This window comes from Ranitomeya variabilis, chromosome 4 (assembly GCF_051348905.1).
Source record: "Ranitomeya variabilis isolate aRanVar5 chromosome 4, aRanVar5.hap1, whole genome shotgun sequence".
Lineage (NCBI taxonomy): Eukaryota > Metazoa > Chordata > Amphibia > Anura > Dendrobatidae > Ranitomeya > Ranitomeya variabilis.
The window spans coordinates 659,456,507-659,475,887 of record NC_135235.1 but is presented as its reverse complement, the minus strand read 5'-3'; the positions used below and the strand labels follow the sequence as shown (position 1 = coordinate 659,475,887).

Genomic DNA, 19,381 nt, shown 5'->3' with positions numbered 1-19,381 from the left:
CATTAAAAAATTAGATGAGGCGATGGAGAGAAGGAAACATTTTATTTTAATTCAAATGGATCACACCAGACGTTTTAACAAAAAAGGAATGGATCATATCAGTAAATAGTAATTTGCAATATGAACATGGTTATTATTGTGGTATAGAAAAGTTAAAGATGTTTGTTCACACACAGAGATTGTAGATTAAAAGAGATCGATGAATGGCAGATCACTGGGATTGGAAGTGGAAGAGGAAATGTCGGGTACTTTTGGGAGGTTTAAGAGGAAGGGGTTGCAATACTCTTGTCCACATAGTGATTAAACAAATTTTATATATATATATATATATATATACATACATATATATATATATATATATATATACATACATATATATATATATATATACACACATACATTATATATATATATATATATATATATATATATAATGCGAACTCGGCTTCAGGAAAATGGCCGCCGCGATCTCCATCTGCGCACGTGCGGCATCCCGCGGCCATTTTCCTGAAGCCCTGGGCAGCAGAGCGCTCCATCTGTGCTCGCGCGGCCTCAGGAAGATGGCCGCGCCCCCTCACCTGTGCAGTGGATTTGTCACTTGGGCATGCGCAAACCACTACGCCACCAATGGAAAGATGAACAGGATCGGGGGAGAAACAGCGATGTCACCATGGCCATATGACCAGACCAGCGTGAATGACAGCCCAAAACGGCGACTTTACAAAGGTATTTCAGCAGCATAGGTGGGGAATAAAGGTACAAAAAAATACACTAATGTAAAGCACAGCTCTGCCCCATTTAACGCTATTTTTATCTCATACGGAAAAAACGGGGTGACAGATTCCCTTTAAGCATGAAAATGGTTTTTACCTTGTGTGAGTTCTCTGATGTGCAACAAGACGTGATTTATATGCAAAGCATTTAAAACATTCTGAACATGAATATGGCTTATTCTCTATGTGACTTCTCTGATGTGAAGCAAGATATGATTTATCCGCAAAATATTTACCACATTCTGAACATGAAAATGGCTTCTCCCCTGTGTGAGTTCTCTGATGTCTAATAAAATTTGATTCATCTGAAAAACATTTACCACATTCTAAACATGCAAATGGCTTATCTCCTGTGTGAATTCTCTGATGTTTAACAAGATTTGATTTCTTAGCAAAACATTTCCCACACTCTAAACATGAAAATGGCTTCTCCCCTGTGTGAGTCCTCTGATGTGTAACAAAATGTGTTTTATTTACAAAACATTTACCACATTCGGAACATGAAAATGGTTTATCCCCTGTGTGATTTCTCTGATGTGTAGCAAGATGTGATTTATATGCAAAACATTTTCCACATTCTGTACAGGAATATGGCTTATTCTCTATGTGACTTCTCTGATGTGAAACGAGATATAATTGATCTGCAAAACATTTCTCCCATTCTGAGCATGAAAATGGCTTCTCCCCTGTGTGAGTTCTGCGATGTTTATAAAAATTTGATTCATCTGAAAAACATTTACCACATTTTGAACATGCAAATGGCTTCTCCCCTGTGTGAGTTCTCTGATGTTTAACAAGACTTGACTTCTTAGCAAAACACTTTTCACATTCTAAACAAGAAAATGGCTTCTCTCCTGTATGAATTCTTTCATGTGTAACAAGAATTGATTTATATGCAAAACATTTACCACATTCTGAACATGAATATGGCTTATTCTCTACGTGACGTCTCTGATGTGAAACAAGATTTGATTTATCTGAAAAACATTTCTCACATTCTGAACATGAAAATGGTTTCTCTCCTGTGTGACTTCTCTGATGTGCAACAAGAATTGATTTATATGCAAAACATTTACCACATTCTGAACATGAATATGTCTTATTCTCTACGTGACTTCTCTGATGTGAAACAAGATATGATTTATCTGTAAAACATTTCTTACATTCTAAACATGAAAATGGCTTTGCCAATGAGTGGGTTCTCTGATGTGTAGAAAGAATTGATTTATAAGCAAAACATTTACCACATTCTGAACATGAATATGGCTTATTCCCTGTGTGATTTTTCTGATGTGTAACAAGATTAGATTTATCTGCAAAGCATTTCTTACATTCTGAACATGAATATGGCTTCTCACCTGTGTGAATTCTCTGATGTGTAACAAGATTTGATTTAGCTGCAAAGCATTTCCCACATTCTGAACACAAATATGGCTTCCCTTCTGCAAGACCACTTTTTTGTATAACATGCTCTAATTTCTGGTTAAAATATTTCCCACACTCTGAAGAAGAAATATTTTTCTCCTCTATCTGAAATTTTGGATGTATAACAAGAGACGTTTTGAGGGAAAAACTTTTTTCAGATTCTAGACTTGAAAATGACTTGTTTGCCGTTAGAGCACTTTGATGTTTATCTCCCCTTGTGTAACTTTTATTTTTCATAGTCTGTAATGAATCAGAAGATAGGACTTCTTTAAAAGGATCAAATGATAGATCTTTGCTGTGAAAGGATGATGGTATATCTGGAATAGTGGCACAGACATCAGTTATATTTTGATTGATATCAAAGTTATCTGATTTAAAAACTGAAGATGCCAATTGTCCTTCCGATCGCCAGGTAAAGTCATCTGCCAAGAATAAAGGTTATTTTTAAATAAATTATGATTTTTTTACATTTTTATAACATTTCTAAAATACCCAAAGAAATTGCAAGTTACAGTAGGTACGGAAAGTATTCAGACCCCTTTAACCCCTTCGCGCCACAGCCCATTTTCATTGCTGTGTTTCCATTTTTTTCGCTCCCCTGCTTCCCAGAGCCATAACTTTTTTATTTTTCCATCAATATGGCCATGTGAGGGCTTTTTCTTTTGTGGAACAAGTTGTACTTTTGGACGACACCATTGGTTTTACTATATGGTGTACTGAAAAAACGAAAATAAAATCCACGTTTGGTGAAATTGCAAAAAAAGTGCAATTCCACAACCGTTTTTTTCACCATATTCACTAAATGCTAAAACTGACTTGCTTTTATGATTCTCTAGGTCATTACGAGTTCACAGACACCAAACAAGTGTAGGCTCTTTTTTATTTACGTGGTGAGAAAAAAAATCCAAAATTTGTTAAAAAAAAATTGCATAATATTCTGAGATCCGCAGAGTCTCCATTTTTTGTGATCTGGAGCTGAGTGAGGGTTTATTTTTTGCCGAGCTGACATTTTTAATGATATCATTTTGGTGTAGATACAATCTTTTGATCGCCCGTGATTGCAATTTAATGCAAAGTTGTGGAGACAAAAAAACCCCTAATTCTGGCATTTGACTTTTTTTTTGCTACGCCGTTTACCGATCGGATTAGCTCTTTTTATATCTTGATAGATTGGTATCGCCGCATTCTGAATTGCCCAAATAGGTCTATTTTTTTTTTATTATTATTGTTTTATTTTGAGTGGGGCGAAATGGGGGTGATTAGAACTTTTATATTTTTGAAAACATTTTTTTCTACCTTTCACTTGCTTCAATATGCTTCATGGGAGAAGGAAAGCTGCGATAATCCAATCACCTCTGCTACACACAGGCGATGATCACATCACCTGTGTGTAGCAGAATTGCTTACTTGGTATAGCAATCCAGCCATGACAATCACAGGGGTCTGCTGCAGACCCCAGGTTGTCATGCCAACCCATCGGCGACCCGCGTTCATGTGACACGGCGCTGATGGGTGGGATTAGTGACGCAATTCCGGCGCGATCACATTAAATGCCGCTGACAGAGATTGACAGTGGCATTTAACAGGTTAAGAGCTGTGTGTTGATGATCGCGATTCCACCTACAGGTGTTAGGGACACATGTCAGCTGTTCAAAGCAGCTGACATGTGCCGGGAAGGATGTGGGCTCAGCGCTGGAGCCCAAATCAAAAGGGAGAGACAAGACATGCGCAGTACATGTACGACGCATGTCGTGAAGGGATTACATTTTTCCACTTGGTTTCATTGCAGCCATTTGGTAAATTCAAAAAAGTTCATTTTTTTCTCATTAATGTGCACTATGTACCCCATCTTGACTGGAAAACAGAAATGTAGAAATGTTTGCAAATTTATTAAAAAAGAAAAACTGAATTATCACATGGTCATAAGTATACAGACCCTTTGCTCAGTATTGAGGAGAAGCACCTTTTGAGCTAGTACAGCCATGAGTCTTCTTGGGAATGATGCAGCAAATTTTTCACACCTGGATTTGGGGATCCTCTGCCATTCTTCCTGGCAGATCCTCTCCAGTTCCATCAGGTTGGATGGTGAACGTTGGTGGACAGCCATTTTCAGGTCTCTCCAGAGATCCTCAAATGAGTTTAGGTCAGGGCTCTGGCTGGGCCAGTTATGAATGGTCACAGAGTTGTTCTGAAGCCACTCCTTTGTTATTTTAGCTGTGTGCTTAGGTTCATTGTCTTGTTGGAAGGTGAACCTTCGGCCAAGTCGGAGGTCCAGAGCACTCGGGAAAAGGTTTTCACCTAGGATATCTCTGTACTTGGCTGCATTCATGTTTCCTTCAATGGCAACTGGTCATCCTGTCCATGCAGTTGAAAAACACCCCCATTGCATGATGCTGCCACCACGTTTCACTGTTGGGATTGTATTGGGCAGGTGATGAGCAGTGCCTGGTTTTCTCCATACATTCCGTTCCGCTTACATACCGATCTTTTGTCTCATCAGACCAGATAATCTTATTTCTCATAGTCTGGGAGTCCTTCTTGTGTTTTTAGCAAACTCTATGCTGGCTTTCGTATGTCTTGCACTGAGGAGAGGCTTCCATTGGGCCTCTATGCCATAAAGGCCCAACTGGTGCAGGGCTGCAGTGATAGTTGACTTTGTGGAACTTTCTCCCATCCCCCCACTGCATCTCTGGAGGTCAGTCACAGTGATCTAGAGGTTCTTTACCTCTCTCACCAAGGCTCTTCTCCCACGATTGCTCATTTTGGCTGGACAGCCAAGTCTAGGAAGACTTTTGGTGATACCAAACTTCTTCCATTTAAGGATTATAGAGGCCACTGTGCTTTTAGGAACCTTGAGTACTGCAGAAATTCTTTTGTAACCTTGGCCAGATAAGTGCCTTGCCACAATTCTGTCTCTGAGCTCATTGGCCAGTTCCTTTGAGGTCTTATATAGACAGATGTGTGCCTTTACAAATCAAGTTCTATCAGTTTAATTAAACACAGCTGGACTCCAATGAAGGAGTAGAACCATCTCAAGGAGTATCACAAGGAAATGGACGGCATGTGACTTAAACTAGTGTCTGAGCAAAGAGTCTGAATGCTTTTTTTATCCAAAATCTTTAATTGAGAGCAAAACAGAGTACAATAAATGCATAGAGTCGCAGATCAACAACACATATCAAAATGAAAACCTAAGAAACGTGAGTTAAACAGTTTGACCTGCAACACCTTGAGTCAAAACTCTCATTTTCTTATAATGGGAAATACAAACACAACCAAGGGAAGAGGGTGGGGGGGGGGGGAGGTGCTTAGTGAGACAAGCAATGGAATTAAAACAAATACACAATGATACTGAAGAAGTAGAAAGTAAAGGGCCTAGTATCAAGCAAATCTAGACTGAGAAAGGAAGGGCATTATCTGTTATGGCCAATAGAGGGGCTACTAAGGAAGAATCCATGAAGACACAAAAGAGCACAGTGAGGTCAAAAATACTCTGTTGTAAAAAAAAAAAAAAATCACAGTAATCAGCAAGTGCTAGTCAAAAGATGTAAAGAAAACAGGGTATTTAGTTGATACGTTTTTTTGCAAAAAAAATGTATACTAAGCTGCTCCACCAAATCGTCAAGGTATACCCTTATAGAGCAGTCCTAACTAATGTATAGAATCCCTATCTGATGTATTTAAAACCTGATCATCTGTATAATACCTGTATAAGCAGGGTTCAGAGAAGGACTATCCATGTGGACATGCAGGATGGAGCAGTTAAATGCAAATGACCCACAGAGGAGTGGTGGACTCCCCAGTCTTGTAGAAACAAGAGAACAACAGAGTATTTTTGACCTCACTGTGCTCTTTTGTGTCTTCAAGCATTCTGGTGGTGTGAACAGGTTCCTACAGACTTGTTCAATGTGCAAGTGGCCCATGTGTTTCTGGTTCTATAATTGTTCTCTTGTTTCTACAAGACTGGGGAGTCCACCACTCCTCTGTGGGTCATTTGCATTTAACTGCTCCATCCTGCATGTCCACATGGATAGTCCTTCTCTGAACCCTGCTTATACAGGTATTATACAGATGATCAGGTTTTAAATACATCAGATAGGGATTCTATACATTAGTTAGGACTGCTCTATAAGGGTATACCTTGACGATTTGGTGGAGCAGCTTAGTATACATTTTTTTGCAAAAAAACGTATCAACTAAATACCCTGTTTTCTTTACATCTTTTGACTAGCACTTGCTGATTACTGTGATTTTTTTTTTTTACAACAGAGTATTTTTGACCTCACTGTGCTCTTTTGTGTCTTCAAGCATTCTGGTGGTGTGAACAGGTTCCTACAGACTTGTTCAATATGCAAGTGGCCCATGTGTTTCTGGTTCTATAATTGTTCTCTTGTTTCTACAAGACTGGGGAGTCCACCACTCCTCTGTGGGTCATTTGCATTTAACTGCTCCATCCTGCATGTCCACATGGATAGTCCTTCTCTGAACCCTGCTTATACAGGTATTATACAGATGATCAGGTTTTAAATACATCAGATAGGGATTCTATACATTAGTTAGGACTGCTCTATAAGGGTATACCTTGACGATTTGGTGGAGCAGCTTAGTATACATTTTTTTTGCAAAAAAACGTATCAACTAAATACCCTGTTTTCTTTACATCTTTTGACTAGCACTTGCTGATTACTGTGATTTTTTTTTTTTACAACAGAGTATTTTTGACCTCACTGTGCTCTTTTGTGTCTTCAAGCATTCTGGTGGTGTGAACAGGTTCCTACAGACTTGTTCAATGTGCAAGTGGCCCATGTGTTTCTGGTTCTATAATTGTTCTCTTGTTTCTACAAGACTGGGGAGTCCACCACTCCTCTGTGGGTCATTTGCATTTAACTGCTCCATCCTGCATGTCCACATGGATAGTCCTTCTCTGAACCCTGCTTATACAGGTATTATACAGATGATCAGGTTTTAAATACATCAGATAGGGATTCTATACATTAGTTAGGACTGCTCTATAAGGGTATACCTTGACGATTTGGTGGAGCAGCTTAGTATACATTTTTTTTGCAAAAAAACGTATCAACTAAATACCCTGTTTTCTTTACATCTTTTGACTAGCACTTGCTGATTACTGTGATTTTTTTTTTTTTACAACAGAGTATTTTTGACCTCACTGTGCTCTTTTGTGTCTTCAAGCATTCTGGTGGTGTGAACAGGTTCCTACAGACTTGTTCAATGTGCAAGTGGCCCATGTGTTTCTGGTTCTATAATTGTTCTCTTGTTTCTACAAGACTGGGGAGTCCACCACTCCTCTGTGGGTCATTTGCATTTAACTGCTCCATCCTGCATGTCCACATGGATAGTCCTTCTCTGAACCCTGCTTATACGGGTATTATACAGATGATCAGGTTTTAAATACATCAGATAGGGATTCTATACATTAGTTAGGACTGCTCTATAAGGGTATACCTTGACGATTTGGTGGAGCAGCTTAGTATACATTTTTTTTGCAAAAAAACGTATCAACTAAATACCCTGTTTTCTTTACATCTTTTGACTAGCACTTGCTGATTACTGTGATCTTTTTTTTTTACAACAGAGTATTTTTGACCTCACTGTGCTCTTTTGTGTCTTCAAGCATTCTGGTGGTGTGAACAGGTTCCTACAGACTTGTTCAATGTGCAAGTGGCCCATGTGTTTCTGGTTCTATAATTGTTCTCTTGTTTCTACAAGACTGGGGAGTCCACCACTCCTCTGTGGGTCATTTGCATTTAACTGCTCCATCCTGCATGTCCACATGGATAGTCCTTCTCTGAACCTTGCTTATACAGGTACTAGACTGTGGCCCGATTCTAACGCATCGGGTATTCTAGAATATGCATGTCCCCGTAGTATATGGACAATGATGATTCCAGAATTCGCGGCAGACTGTGCCCGTCGCTGATTGGTCGAGGCAACCTTTATGACATCATCGTCGCCATGGCAACCATTATGACATCTACGTCGATACTGTGCCCGTCGCTGATTGGTCGAGGCCTGGCGGCCTCAACCAATCAGAGACGCGGGTTTTCCATTATGACATCATCGTCGCCATGCTGTGCCCGTCGCTGATTGGTCGAGGCCTAGCGGCCTCGACCAATCAGAGACGCGGGATTTCCAGGACAGACAGACAGACAGACAGACAGAAAGACAGACAGACAGACAGACGGAAAAACCCTTAGACAATTATATATATAGATTATACAGATAATCAGGTTTTAAATACATCAGATAGGGATTCTATACATTAGTTAGGACTGCTCTATAAGGGTATACCTTGACGATTTGGTGGAGCAGCTTAGTATACATTTTTTTTGCAAAAAAACGTATCAACTAAATACCCTGTTTTCTTTACATCTTTTGACTAGCACTTGCTGATTACTGTGATTTTTTTTTTTACAACAGAGTATTTTTGACCTCACTGTGCTCTTTTGTATCTTCAAGCATTCTGGTGGTGTGAACAGGTTCCAACAGACTTGTTCAATGTGCAAGTGGCCCATGTGTTTCTGGTTAAGGAAGAATCCAGCCAGAGGGCCCAAGGACAAACTAAAGAAGCTAGTAAGTATTCGAAATTCAAAGTGAGAATTTACCTTTTTAATAAGCTCTTGAATACAGGGAGGGTTCAGGGACTTCAAATTTGCAGCAACACAAAATCTTGTGAATATCAGAACATGTGAAAGAACTGTCCCCATCTCAACCGGATAATTGTCCAGACCAAGATGTAAAACCGCTAGACTGGGTTCTGGGGGTATTCTCTGGCATAAAATGTGTGAGCACAGATCAAAAACCCTAAGCCAGAATAGGAAAATTACCGGTCAGTCCCACCACATATGGGTCAAGGAACCTATTTGCTTGCAATCTCTCCAGCAAAGGGGGGAATAATTTGGGGAGAAGTGAGTTATTCTCATCGGATAGAGATACCATCTGAGGTGCAGTTTTTTAATCTGCTCTAGGTGATTAACACATGTAGAGGATTTTTGCACTAGACTAATAGCATCATGCCACTTCTGAGGGGATGCAGAGAATTTCAATTCTTTTTCCAACTTTATCATGTATGGGAGTGTTCTCTCCAAGGGGAGATTATTGAGCATCTCACAAAAAGGAGATAAACCCAAGTTTTCCCTGCCAGAGGAGAAAAGTTATCTTTTCCAGGAAGAAGTCGAAGGTAGAGCTTAAGAAGTAGGCCCAGTGTAAAGCGAATGCCTAACTTGAAGGTATTGATAAAAGGGCCCCCTCAGGAATGAATGAGAAGTCAGGATATCATTAAATGGAAGTAAGCCAAAGTCATCTATAAGGTCTCCCAATTATTTAGTAACCGCAGCCTCCCATCTTGACATACTTAGATAGGGTATATGAGGTTCAACTGACCTAATCGACAGATCAGACAGGGGGATATTCAGCTGGTTTATTACTTCCCGTTTCCAGACCCTAACTGTTGCCTCCATAGTTAAAAGGATTGGTTTATGTCCTGTAGGTCTGATATGTTCGATTTCAAGTGAACATCTCGTTGACACGCCCCTGGAAAAAAATGACTCAATTAGCAACCACCTATGGGGCACCTCAGATAGCCACCAGTCCCTAACCGATTCTAAAAGGGCAGGCTTAGAGTAGGCTTGTTTATTGGGTATACCCATACCATCCATCCTGTAGGGATATTGCAAAATTTTTGCTGCTACACGAGGGGGTTTGTTAGCCCATACAAATCTCCCCATCAAATTTTGAATTTTAGAAATATGCTTTGGAAGTACAACACCGGCAGACACTTGAATGAGTAGATTATTTTGGGTAGAAAGACCATTTTAAAGCATTGAATCCTTGCAACCCATGAAAGGACCAATTTAGAATATCTCATCAATTCTTTCTCGAGAGTGCTAAGTAAAGGGAGTACATTAGATTGAACCAGAAGACGGGAAGCTGACAGATTTATCCCTAAATAAAGAATACTTTCATCGGCCCACTGAAAAGGTAACGTAGCTGTTAATTTTTCCTTCGAGTTAGTCAGGACTCCAATTGGAAGGATTAAAGACTTGGACGAGTTACGTTTATAATAAGAGACCGAGGAAAAAGTTGTCAAAGTGGACATTATAGCCGGGAAAGGTTGCTCAATATTCATGCAGGCGATAACATTGTCCGCACCTAGACCAATAAGATGGTTAGAGTCCCCCACCTTAATGCCTGACACCCCCGGATTACTACTTATAGCCTCCGCCAGGGGTTCCATAGCCAAAGTAAAAATCACAGGCAAAAGAGGATACCCCGGCGGGTTCCATTAGAAATAGAGAACTCCTCCGACCTAAGGCCTGAAGAAAAAATCTTAGCGTTTGGGTTTGAGTAGAGAGAAAAAATAGCTGAGCATAAAGGGCCTTCAATACCAAACTTACCCAACACCCCCTCAGGTAGCCCCAGTGCACCCTGTCAACCGCCTTCTCTGCGTCTAGTGACAGGAGTACAGTGGGGTTCCTCAAAAGCTCCACCATCCACACAAGGTCCACCATTCGTCTAGTACCATCCCTACCCTGGTGGCCGGGGACAATCCCCACCTGATCTGAAGAGATTAGCCCAGGCTGGACTGTTTGTAGTCTGATAGCTATCAATTTGGCATATAATTTTGAATCGCAGTTCAGTAAAGAAATTGGTCTGAAATTACCAGGGGTATCAGCCGGCTTGCCAGGCTTTGGGAGGGTCACTATAGTGGCCTCAAGATTGGAGGGAGCAATTGACTGAGCTCCTTGCCAGAAGTTAAATGTCCTAAGCAAAAAGTGGGCAAGCACCTGTGCCAAGGTCCTATAATATTCATTAGGTAGGCCATCAGGACCCGGCACCGAATTGGATTTACTAAGACGGATTACCTGATGTATTTCTGCAACATTAAAGGGCAAATTAAGGTTATTAAGTTGTGAAGGGGAAACCCGGGAAAGGTTAACACTATCTAAGAATTCTTGAATATGTGAGGGGGAGGGTTGTAGTGTAGAGTGATCATCTTTTAAGTTATATAGTGTCTTATAATAGATAGCGAAAGAATTTGCAATTTCTATGGGGTTCCTGATGATGGAATCATTGGGACCTTTCAGAAATTCTATTTTAGATTTGATTTGTTGTTTCTTCCCACATCTACCTAAACGTCTGCTAGCTCTGTCCCCCATCGCATAGAAGGATAGTTTCAATTTTTTAATACCACGTTCATATTGGCTGATTAAATGGGAAAGGAGTCTAAATCTAAGATAACAGATCTCGTTTGAAATTTTGACTGTGGGGGACTTTTTATTTGCCTCCTCTAGTTTTTGAATTTGAGCGATGAGATCAGACCGCTCTTTGTCTCTCATTTTTTTCTGATAGGAAGCTATTTTTATGAGTTGACCCTGAATCACAGATTTGTGCGCAGACCATAATGTCTCATCAATTTCTTCACCATTGTCATTTTCCCGGAAGTAATCTGTTAAGAGTTTTTGTAATGTCAGAGATTGTTCCATGATTTAGTAACAGCCGGGGGTTCCGTCTCCAGCATGGGGAGCAATTCAGAGAGTACTGACCAGAAACCTCAAGGGAAATTGGGGCATGGTCGGACCAAGTAATTGGTCTTATAGATGCAGATATACAGTTAGCGACAGAGCGACTATTTACCAAAAACATGTAAATTCTGCTATACGACTTGTGTCTAGGAGAAAAGAAAGTAAAATCTCTCTCTGAAGCATGAAGATATCTCCGTATGTCATGGAGACGCAATTCAGAGATTAATGAACCCAAGTCTATTCTGTGGGTTTACTTTTTAGGGGAGGTATCCATCTCCGAACAAGTCGAAATAATAAAGTCCCCACAGATAATTTCAAAGCCTGAGATATCTCTTTGACTTAACAAAACACCACGAATGAAAGACAATTGACCATAATATGGGCAATATACATTGATTATTGTGTAGGGCGAGCCGTTTAAGCTGCATACCACAATGAAAAAACGACCGCCAGGGTCTTTAAAAAAGGTTAAGGACATTAAAAGTAACCGTGCTCTTTACACATATTCAAACTCCACCTTTCTTTTTAAGATCATTTGCAAGTAGTAATTAAGAGAATTGCGGGTGTTTCTCTCTCCAGGTGTCTGACTTCAGCAAGTGAGTCTCCTGAATCCAGGCAAGGTCACAATTGGAGGTCAAAATTTCTTTCCACATTAAAATCCTCTTCATGGGCGAGTTCAATCCCTTTACATTCAAAGAGAGGAATTTAATACTCATTTAAAATATCTAAAGCACATTAGCTGAACTTCTGTTGCAATCTCACATCGTCCAACAGAGAAGGGAACAAGGACGGAAAGGAAAGGGAACACAAAAACACAACAAGCTCAACTAGCACCACATAAGCCATGGCTGGACGACATGCTCTAGGTTCATGAGCGTGCAAGGGGGTTATACTATCTTAATTCAGAATTGGAAAGTATAGCACAGGACCTATATGCTTAAGTTCAAGCCTTATACCAATCAGGAGAGAGCTTTTTCCGTGAATGGCCCAGCCCAGGCTTCACCAATGAAGGGGCTTGGGGAGTGATCAGGTTTCATTCTTTCATTAGTTTCTCCAGCTGCAAAGGAAAGTGGCATATGTGCAGTCTCCCATCGTGGGTGACCACCATTTTAACCGGAAATCCCCACCGGTACGGAATATTGTTTTCACGGAGGATCCTAGACAGCCCTGCAAATTCCCGCCTTTTGGCCAAGGTAACAGCAGACAAATCAGGGAAGATTTTCAGGTTGTAGAAAGGGTCTGGAGGTGGATGATCTTGCTTGAATTTCTGCATGAATGTATCTTTAGCTGGAAGAAAACGAATCCTTGCCAATGTATCACGTGGGAGAGCTGGGTCTATATTTTTGGGCTTTGGGACCCTGTGGATCCTGTCCACAATAAGATCCCTAGTATCCCAGTAAGGCAACTCCCACTTTAGCAACTTTTGAAAGTAATCTTGCAGATCTTTGTCAGTAATGGCTTCACGAATACCCCTGATTTTATCATTATTACGCCTTGCTCTGTCCTCCTGATCACAGAGTTTGTTATTCAGGCGAAAGACCTCTTCCTCTAGGGCTGCATTAGCATCTATGAGTTTGATTCTGCAAACTGTGCCATTTTAGCTTCTATGTGTGAGGCTCGCTCCCCCAGCTCCTGAATGTCTCCTTTAATGTGTTTTATCATGTCCCTCAAGTCTTCTTGTAAGGATGCTCTTAGTGAAGATAGCAATCTCTGCATTGTTGGTTCTGTGAGGGGGATGTCAGAGGAGTTTCCCTTCTGTTCAGATTCACAGCATGAGGAGTGAGATGTGTAGGAGGAGGCAGCTGCAGAGGATGGTAGGGCCATTTTACTGGAGGGAAAAGCTGGTTTGTCCATCGGATAAAAGTCAGTAAGGTTAGCTGGCATAGCCGGTTTGCAGGGTTTCCCCTTGTGCTTGACAGGCATGAGGTACTCACACAGGTCTGGGTGGGTAAACAAGTCGATATGAAGCCGTGTAGAGCCAGTTTATGGTCCCCTGGAGCTCCTCTGGATCAGGCAGCCATCTCCATAGGCTGGCTGGCTGGCTGGCAGGCCACATACACCCCCCCCCCCCCTTCCCCGGTCTGAATGCTTATAAGCATGTGAGATTTCAATTTTTCTTGTTCAATAATTTTGTAAAAATCTCTAAATTTCTGGGGGGGTTTTAGTCAAGATGGGGTGCAGAGTGTACATTAATGAGAAAAAAAATGGACTTTTTTTGAATTTGCCAAATGGCTGCAATAAAACAAAGAGTGAAAAATGTCAAAAGCAGTTAAAATCTAACTGTAGACCTTGAAAGGCAACATCCATAAGCTTCAAAAACAATCGCAAAGCTTCCATAAACCAATCTAGCAAAATCTGCATTCCCAAAGCCAAACGTCTCCCTTGTTCGAGCCTTACAGTGTGACCATAAAATGTTAGGGTCCACATGTTTAGTATTGTACTAACGGGAAGAATACACTTAAACATTGAAAGTGTGCGTGTCTCCAGAAACACAAACTAGGTACCTCTCATTGGGTACTAAAATATTTGCAATTGTCATTCAACATCCACTGTGTGTTAGTTTCCAGAGAACATTTGCGGAATAAAAATAGTAGCTACTCCTGAAGAGGAGTTCACTGAGGGTAACTGAGTCAATTTTATGTGATTTTCTAAGTTTTTTCTACCATTCTGGAACCTTAGGTGATCTTCAAAAGGTGCCCTTATCTATTCCAGCAAAATCTGCATTCACAAAGCCAAATGATGCTCCTTTACTACGGAGCCCTACCATGTGCTCAAATAGTATTATATTGTCACGTTGTGATGGTCTTTTGTAAGTAAGGGGGGGGGGGCTTAAACTGTCCCTGGAACTGGAGTCCTAACTATCCCTGTCCCAGGAGGTACTTTTGAAGGTAGAGAAGCCAGAGTCTCCGATTTTACTATGCTATTAAACTCTGGTCTGTCCCCTCCCCTACCCCATGAGGTATACAACAGATATGTAATGTAAACATCCACAAAAAAACCTCTATGATACAAAAGCACTAATCAACAAAAGGGAGGAGAATAGGGACAGGGAGGAATAAACTAAATGGAAACAGGGTTCAGAAGATAAACACACATGTACTACAGCAAACCACAGATCACTACTACAACAACTCTACAAAAAACAGTTAGCTTTAGCACACAGTACAGGAAGATGAATCTTTCACTGGCAGGGACAAGAAGGTCTAACCAGTTTATAAAGGAAGAGATAATGACCCGATCAGAAGCAGCTGAAATGGAGATGCCTTTATGTGACCAGCATACAGCGGGTCATTAACCTCTTCAGCTCCAAATAAACTAAATCCATTTAACATGGAACACATATTCACACCATCTCTAAAGAAGACCTGCGATTCATTATCCAACGTGACCATCTAACTCAAGGTCTTCCAGAGAGACGTGACACCCTCGTTATACATACTGTCCTATTTAAAAGAGGCTGCAAAATATATTGTGGGGGTCATTTTTTTTTTTTTTCCCATAATGTAATACACCTTAAGGGTTACATTTCCTGAACGTGGTTTTTGATGCTATGAGGAGTGAAATTTTAAAAAATATAGGCCCTCCAAGTAACTCCAAAGGTAATTTGGTCACCAAAATATAGTTTGTAAAATAAAATTCCTTAAAAATATGATAATTGGTTGTTTAAACCTTTTAAAGTCTTAAAAATATAAAAGATTGTTTCAAAAATGCTGTTGACGCAAAGTAGAAATATGATAAATGCTATTTATTAAATCTGAAAAAAGAGAAAGGACAGCACCTCCAAAAATCATACAATGTTCAAATGCCTCTCGCAAAAAATATATAACTGAACGTGAGGTTCTCTGCTTAACATTCCGATCAGACTGTATGAAGCTCACTGCCTTGTCACGGCAAACCTCGTAGTGGGTCCTACCGCCCTAACAGAGCAGAGCAATGCGCCGAACACCACCACAGCGGCCATGTATTGGCAGGGCAGATGGCCCGAGGTCTCCATACCGCATTGCTCTACCAACACAAAACCACAGCAACAATGGACGCCACACAGCACCAGCACCAAATGAAAGGAGTACCCATCGCACCCATGGAGCGGAGCCGTGCGCCGACCACCGCCACAGCTGAAATGCAGTGGCAGGGCAGACGGCCTGGTGTTATGACCCCAATGGCAGAGGGTCTCAAAAGTACATACCAAGTCTGCAAACACAAAAAAAAACAGCTCATAGAGCAGTGGTAACTGGGCTGACCATATATCTAATCCTAGCACCACAAATAGCAGCAGCCGGGGAACGTGCCTACGTTGGTTCTAGACGTCTCGCGCCAGCCGGAGAACTAACTAACCCTAGAAGGGAAAAGATAGACCTTTCTTGCCTCCAGAGAAAAGACTCCAAAAGTTGGATACAAGCCCCCAACAAATAATAACGGTGAGGTAAGGAGAAAAGACAAACGTAAGAATGAACTAGATATTTAGCAAAGAGAGGCCCACTGACTAATAGCAGAATATAGTAAGATGACTTATATGGTCAGCAAAAACCCTATCAAAATTTCCACGCTGGATATTCAAGAACCCCCGAACCGTCTAACGGCCCGGGGGGAGAACACCAGCCCCCTAGAGCTTCCAGCAAAATCAGGAATCACATTTAGTACAAGCTGGACAAAAAATAAGAGCAAAGCAAATAACCAAAAAACAAGGAAGCAGGACTTAGCTTAATTTTGCAAGATCCAAGACCAGCAGACAGGAGCAAACAGAAAGGAACTGATTACAACGATGCCAGGCACTGGACTGAGAAACCAGGAAGTTTATATAGCAACACCCCTGGACTAACGACCCAGGTGGGTGCCAAACTGAGGAAAGACAATCCCAGAGTCATATCACTAGTGACCACAAGAGGGAGCCAAAAAAGTCTAATTCACAACAGTACCCCCCCTTTAAGGAGGGGTCACCGAACCCTCACCAAGACCACCAGGGCGATCAGGATGAGCAGCGTGAAAGGCACGAACTAAATCGGCCGCATGCACATCAGAGGCAACCACCCAGGAATTATCCTCCTGACCATAGCCCTTCCACTTGACCAGATACTGAAGCCTCCGCCTGGAGAGACGAGAATCCAAGATCTTCTCCACCACGTACTCCAACTCGCCCTCAACCAACACCGGAGCAGGAGGCTCAACAGAAGGAACCACAGGTACAACGTACCGCCGCAACAAAGACCTATGGAACACGTTGTGAATGGCAAACGACACCGGAAGATCCAAGCGAAAGGACACAGGATTAAGGATTTCCAATATCTTGTAAGGACCGATGAAGCGAGGCTTAAATTTAGGAGAGGAGACCTTCATAGGAACAAATCGAGAAGACAGCCATACCAAATCCCCAACACGAAGTCGGGGACCCACACCGCGGCGGCGGTTGGCAAAACGCTGAGCCTTCTCCTGTGACAACTTCAAGTTGTCTACCACATGATTCCAGATCCGCTGCAACCTATCCACCATGGAATCTACCCCAGGACAGTCAGAAGGCTCCACATGTCCCGAGGAAAAACGAGGATGGAAACCAGAGTTGCAAAAAAAAGGCGAAACCAAAGTAGCGGAACTAGCCCGATTATTAAGGGCAAACTCAGCCAACGGCAAGAAGGTCACCCAATCATCCTGATCTGCAGAAGCAAAACACCTCAAATAAGCCTCCAGAGTCTGATTAGTTCGCTCCGTTTGTCCATTAGTCTGAGGATGAAAGGCAGACGAAAACGACAAATCAATGCCCATCTTAGCACAAAAGGATCGCCAGAACCTGGAAACAAACTGGGATCCTCTGTCAGACACAATATTCTCAGGAATGCCGTGTAAACGAACCACATTCTGAAAGAACAAAGGAACCAGATCGGAAGAGGAAGGCAGCTTAGGCAAAGATACCAAATGGACCATCTTGGAAAAGCGATCACACACCACCCAGATGACAGACATGCCCTGAGACACCGGAAGATCTGAAATGAAATCCATGGAAATGTGTGTCCAAGGCCTCTTCGGGACAGGCAAGGGCAAGAGCAACCCGCTGGCACGAGAACAGCAAGGCTTAGCTCGAGCACAAGTCCCACAGGACTGCACAAATGACCGCACATCCCGTGACAAGGAAGGCCACCAAAAGGACCTAGCCACCAGATCTCTGGTGCCAAAAATTCCCGGATGCCCTGCCAACACCGAGGAATGAACCTCGGAAATGACTCTGCTGGTCCACTTATCAGGAACAAACAGTCTGTCAGGTGGACAAGAGTCAGGTCTACCAGCCTGAAATCTCTGCAACACACGTCGCAAATCCGGAGAAATGGATGACAGGATAACTCCCTCTTTGAGAATACCAACTGGTTCTGCGACTCCAGGAGAGTCAGGCACAAAGCTCCTTGAAAGAGCATCAGCCTTCACATTCTTTGAACCTGGTAAATACGAGACCACAAAGTCAAAACGGGAGAAAAACAATGACCAACGGGCCTGTCTACGATTCAGGCGTTTAGCAGACTCGAGATACATCAGATTCTTGTGATCAGTCAAGACCACCACACGATGCTTAGCACCCTCGAGCCAATGACGCCACTCCTCAAATGCCCACTTCATGGCTAACAACTCCCGATTGCCAACATCATAATTCCGCTCAGCAGGCGAAAACTTCCTAGAGAAAAAAGCACATGGTCTCATTACAGAGCAACCAGGGCCTCTCTGCGACAAAACGGCCCCTGCCCCAATCTCAGAAGCATCCACTTCAACCTGAAAGGGAAGTGAGACATCAGGCTGGCACAAAACAGGCGCCGAAGTAAACCGGCGCTTCAACTCTTGAAAGGCTTCCAAACTGAGGAAAGACAATCCCAGAGTCATATCACTAGTGACCACAGGAGGGAGCCAAAAAAGTCTAATTCACAACAGCCTGGTGTCTCACAGCACCCATGCTGCAAGACAGAGTCCCCATGACTCCAGACCTTGCCGCCCCACCAGCACAAAGCTCCAGCAACAATAGATGCCACGCAGCACCAACACCAACTGTAAGGCGCAATGAAACTCCCCTCCATCAAGCTCTTCAGTGAGAGCAAAAATGGGCTAGACCCCTTACTTTGCAGTCTCCTGCTAATTAAAATCCCCTGTGCCAAATGGGAGGAGTGCACATCCAAAGAAAAAAAGGACAGAACCTGCTATATGCTGAAAAAAGAGAAAGGACAGCACCTCCAAAAATAATACAATGATCCAATGCCTCTCGGCAAAAATAGATATATAACTGAACATGAGGTTCTCAGCTTAACATTCCGATCAGACTGTATGAAGCCCACTGCCACGTCACGGCAAACCTCATAATAGGTCCTACGGCCCTAACGGAGCGGAGCCATGTGCCGAACACCACCACAGCGGCTATGCATTGGCAGGGCTGACGGCCCGGGGTCTCCACACCAGGCTGCTCCACCAACACAAAACCACAGCAACAATGACCGCCACACAGCACCAAATGAAAGGAGTCCCCATCACCCCCATGGAGTGGAGCCGAGCGCCGACCACCACCACAGTGGCATTGCAGCGGCAGGGCTGACGGCCTGGTGTCTCACAGCACCCATGCTGTAAGAAAGAGTCCCCATGACTCCAGACCGTGCCGCACCACCAGCACAATGC

General features: G+C 42.3%; 1 protein-coding gene across 3 annotated transcripts in view; it reads right to left on the bottom strand.

Annotated features, from left to right (window-relative positions):
• Window positions 1–420: 420 nt before the first annotated feature.
• The window catches only part of LOC143767519 (uncharacterized), a 37,375-nt gene continuing 18,414 nt past the window's right edge, over window positions 421–19,381 (bottom strand). For all 3 annotated transcript variants that reach the window (XM_077255923.1, XM_077255921.1, XM_077255922.1), the window contains one exon: window positions 421–2,620. In XM_077255923.1, the coding sequence (XP_077112038.1) occupies window positions 867–2,620 (1,754 nt within the window). In that variant the 3' untranslated portion in view covers window positions 421–866. The remainder of the gene's footprint in view (window positions 2,621–19,381) is intronic.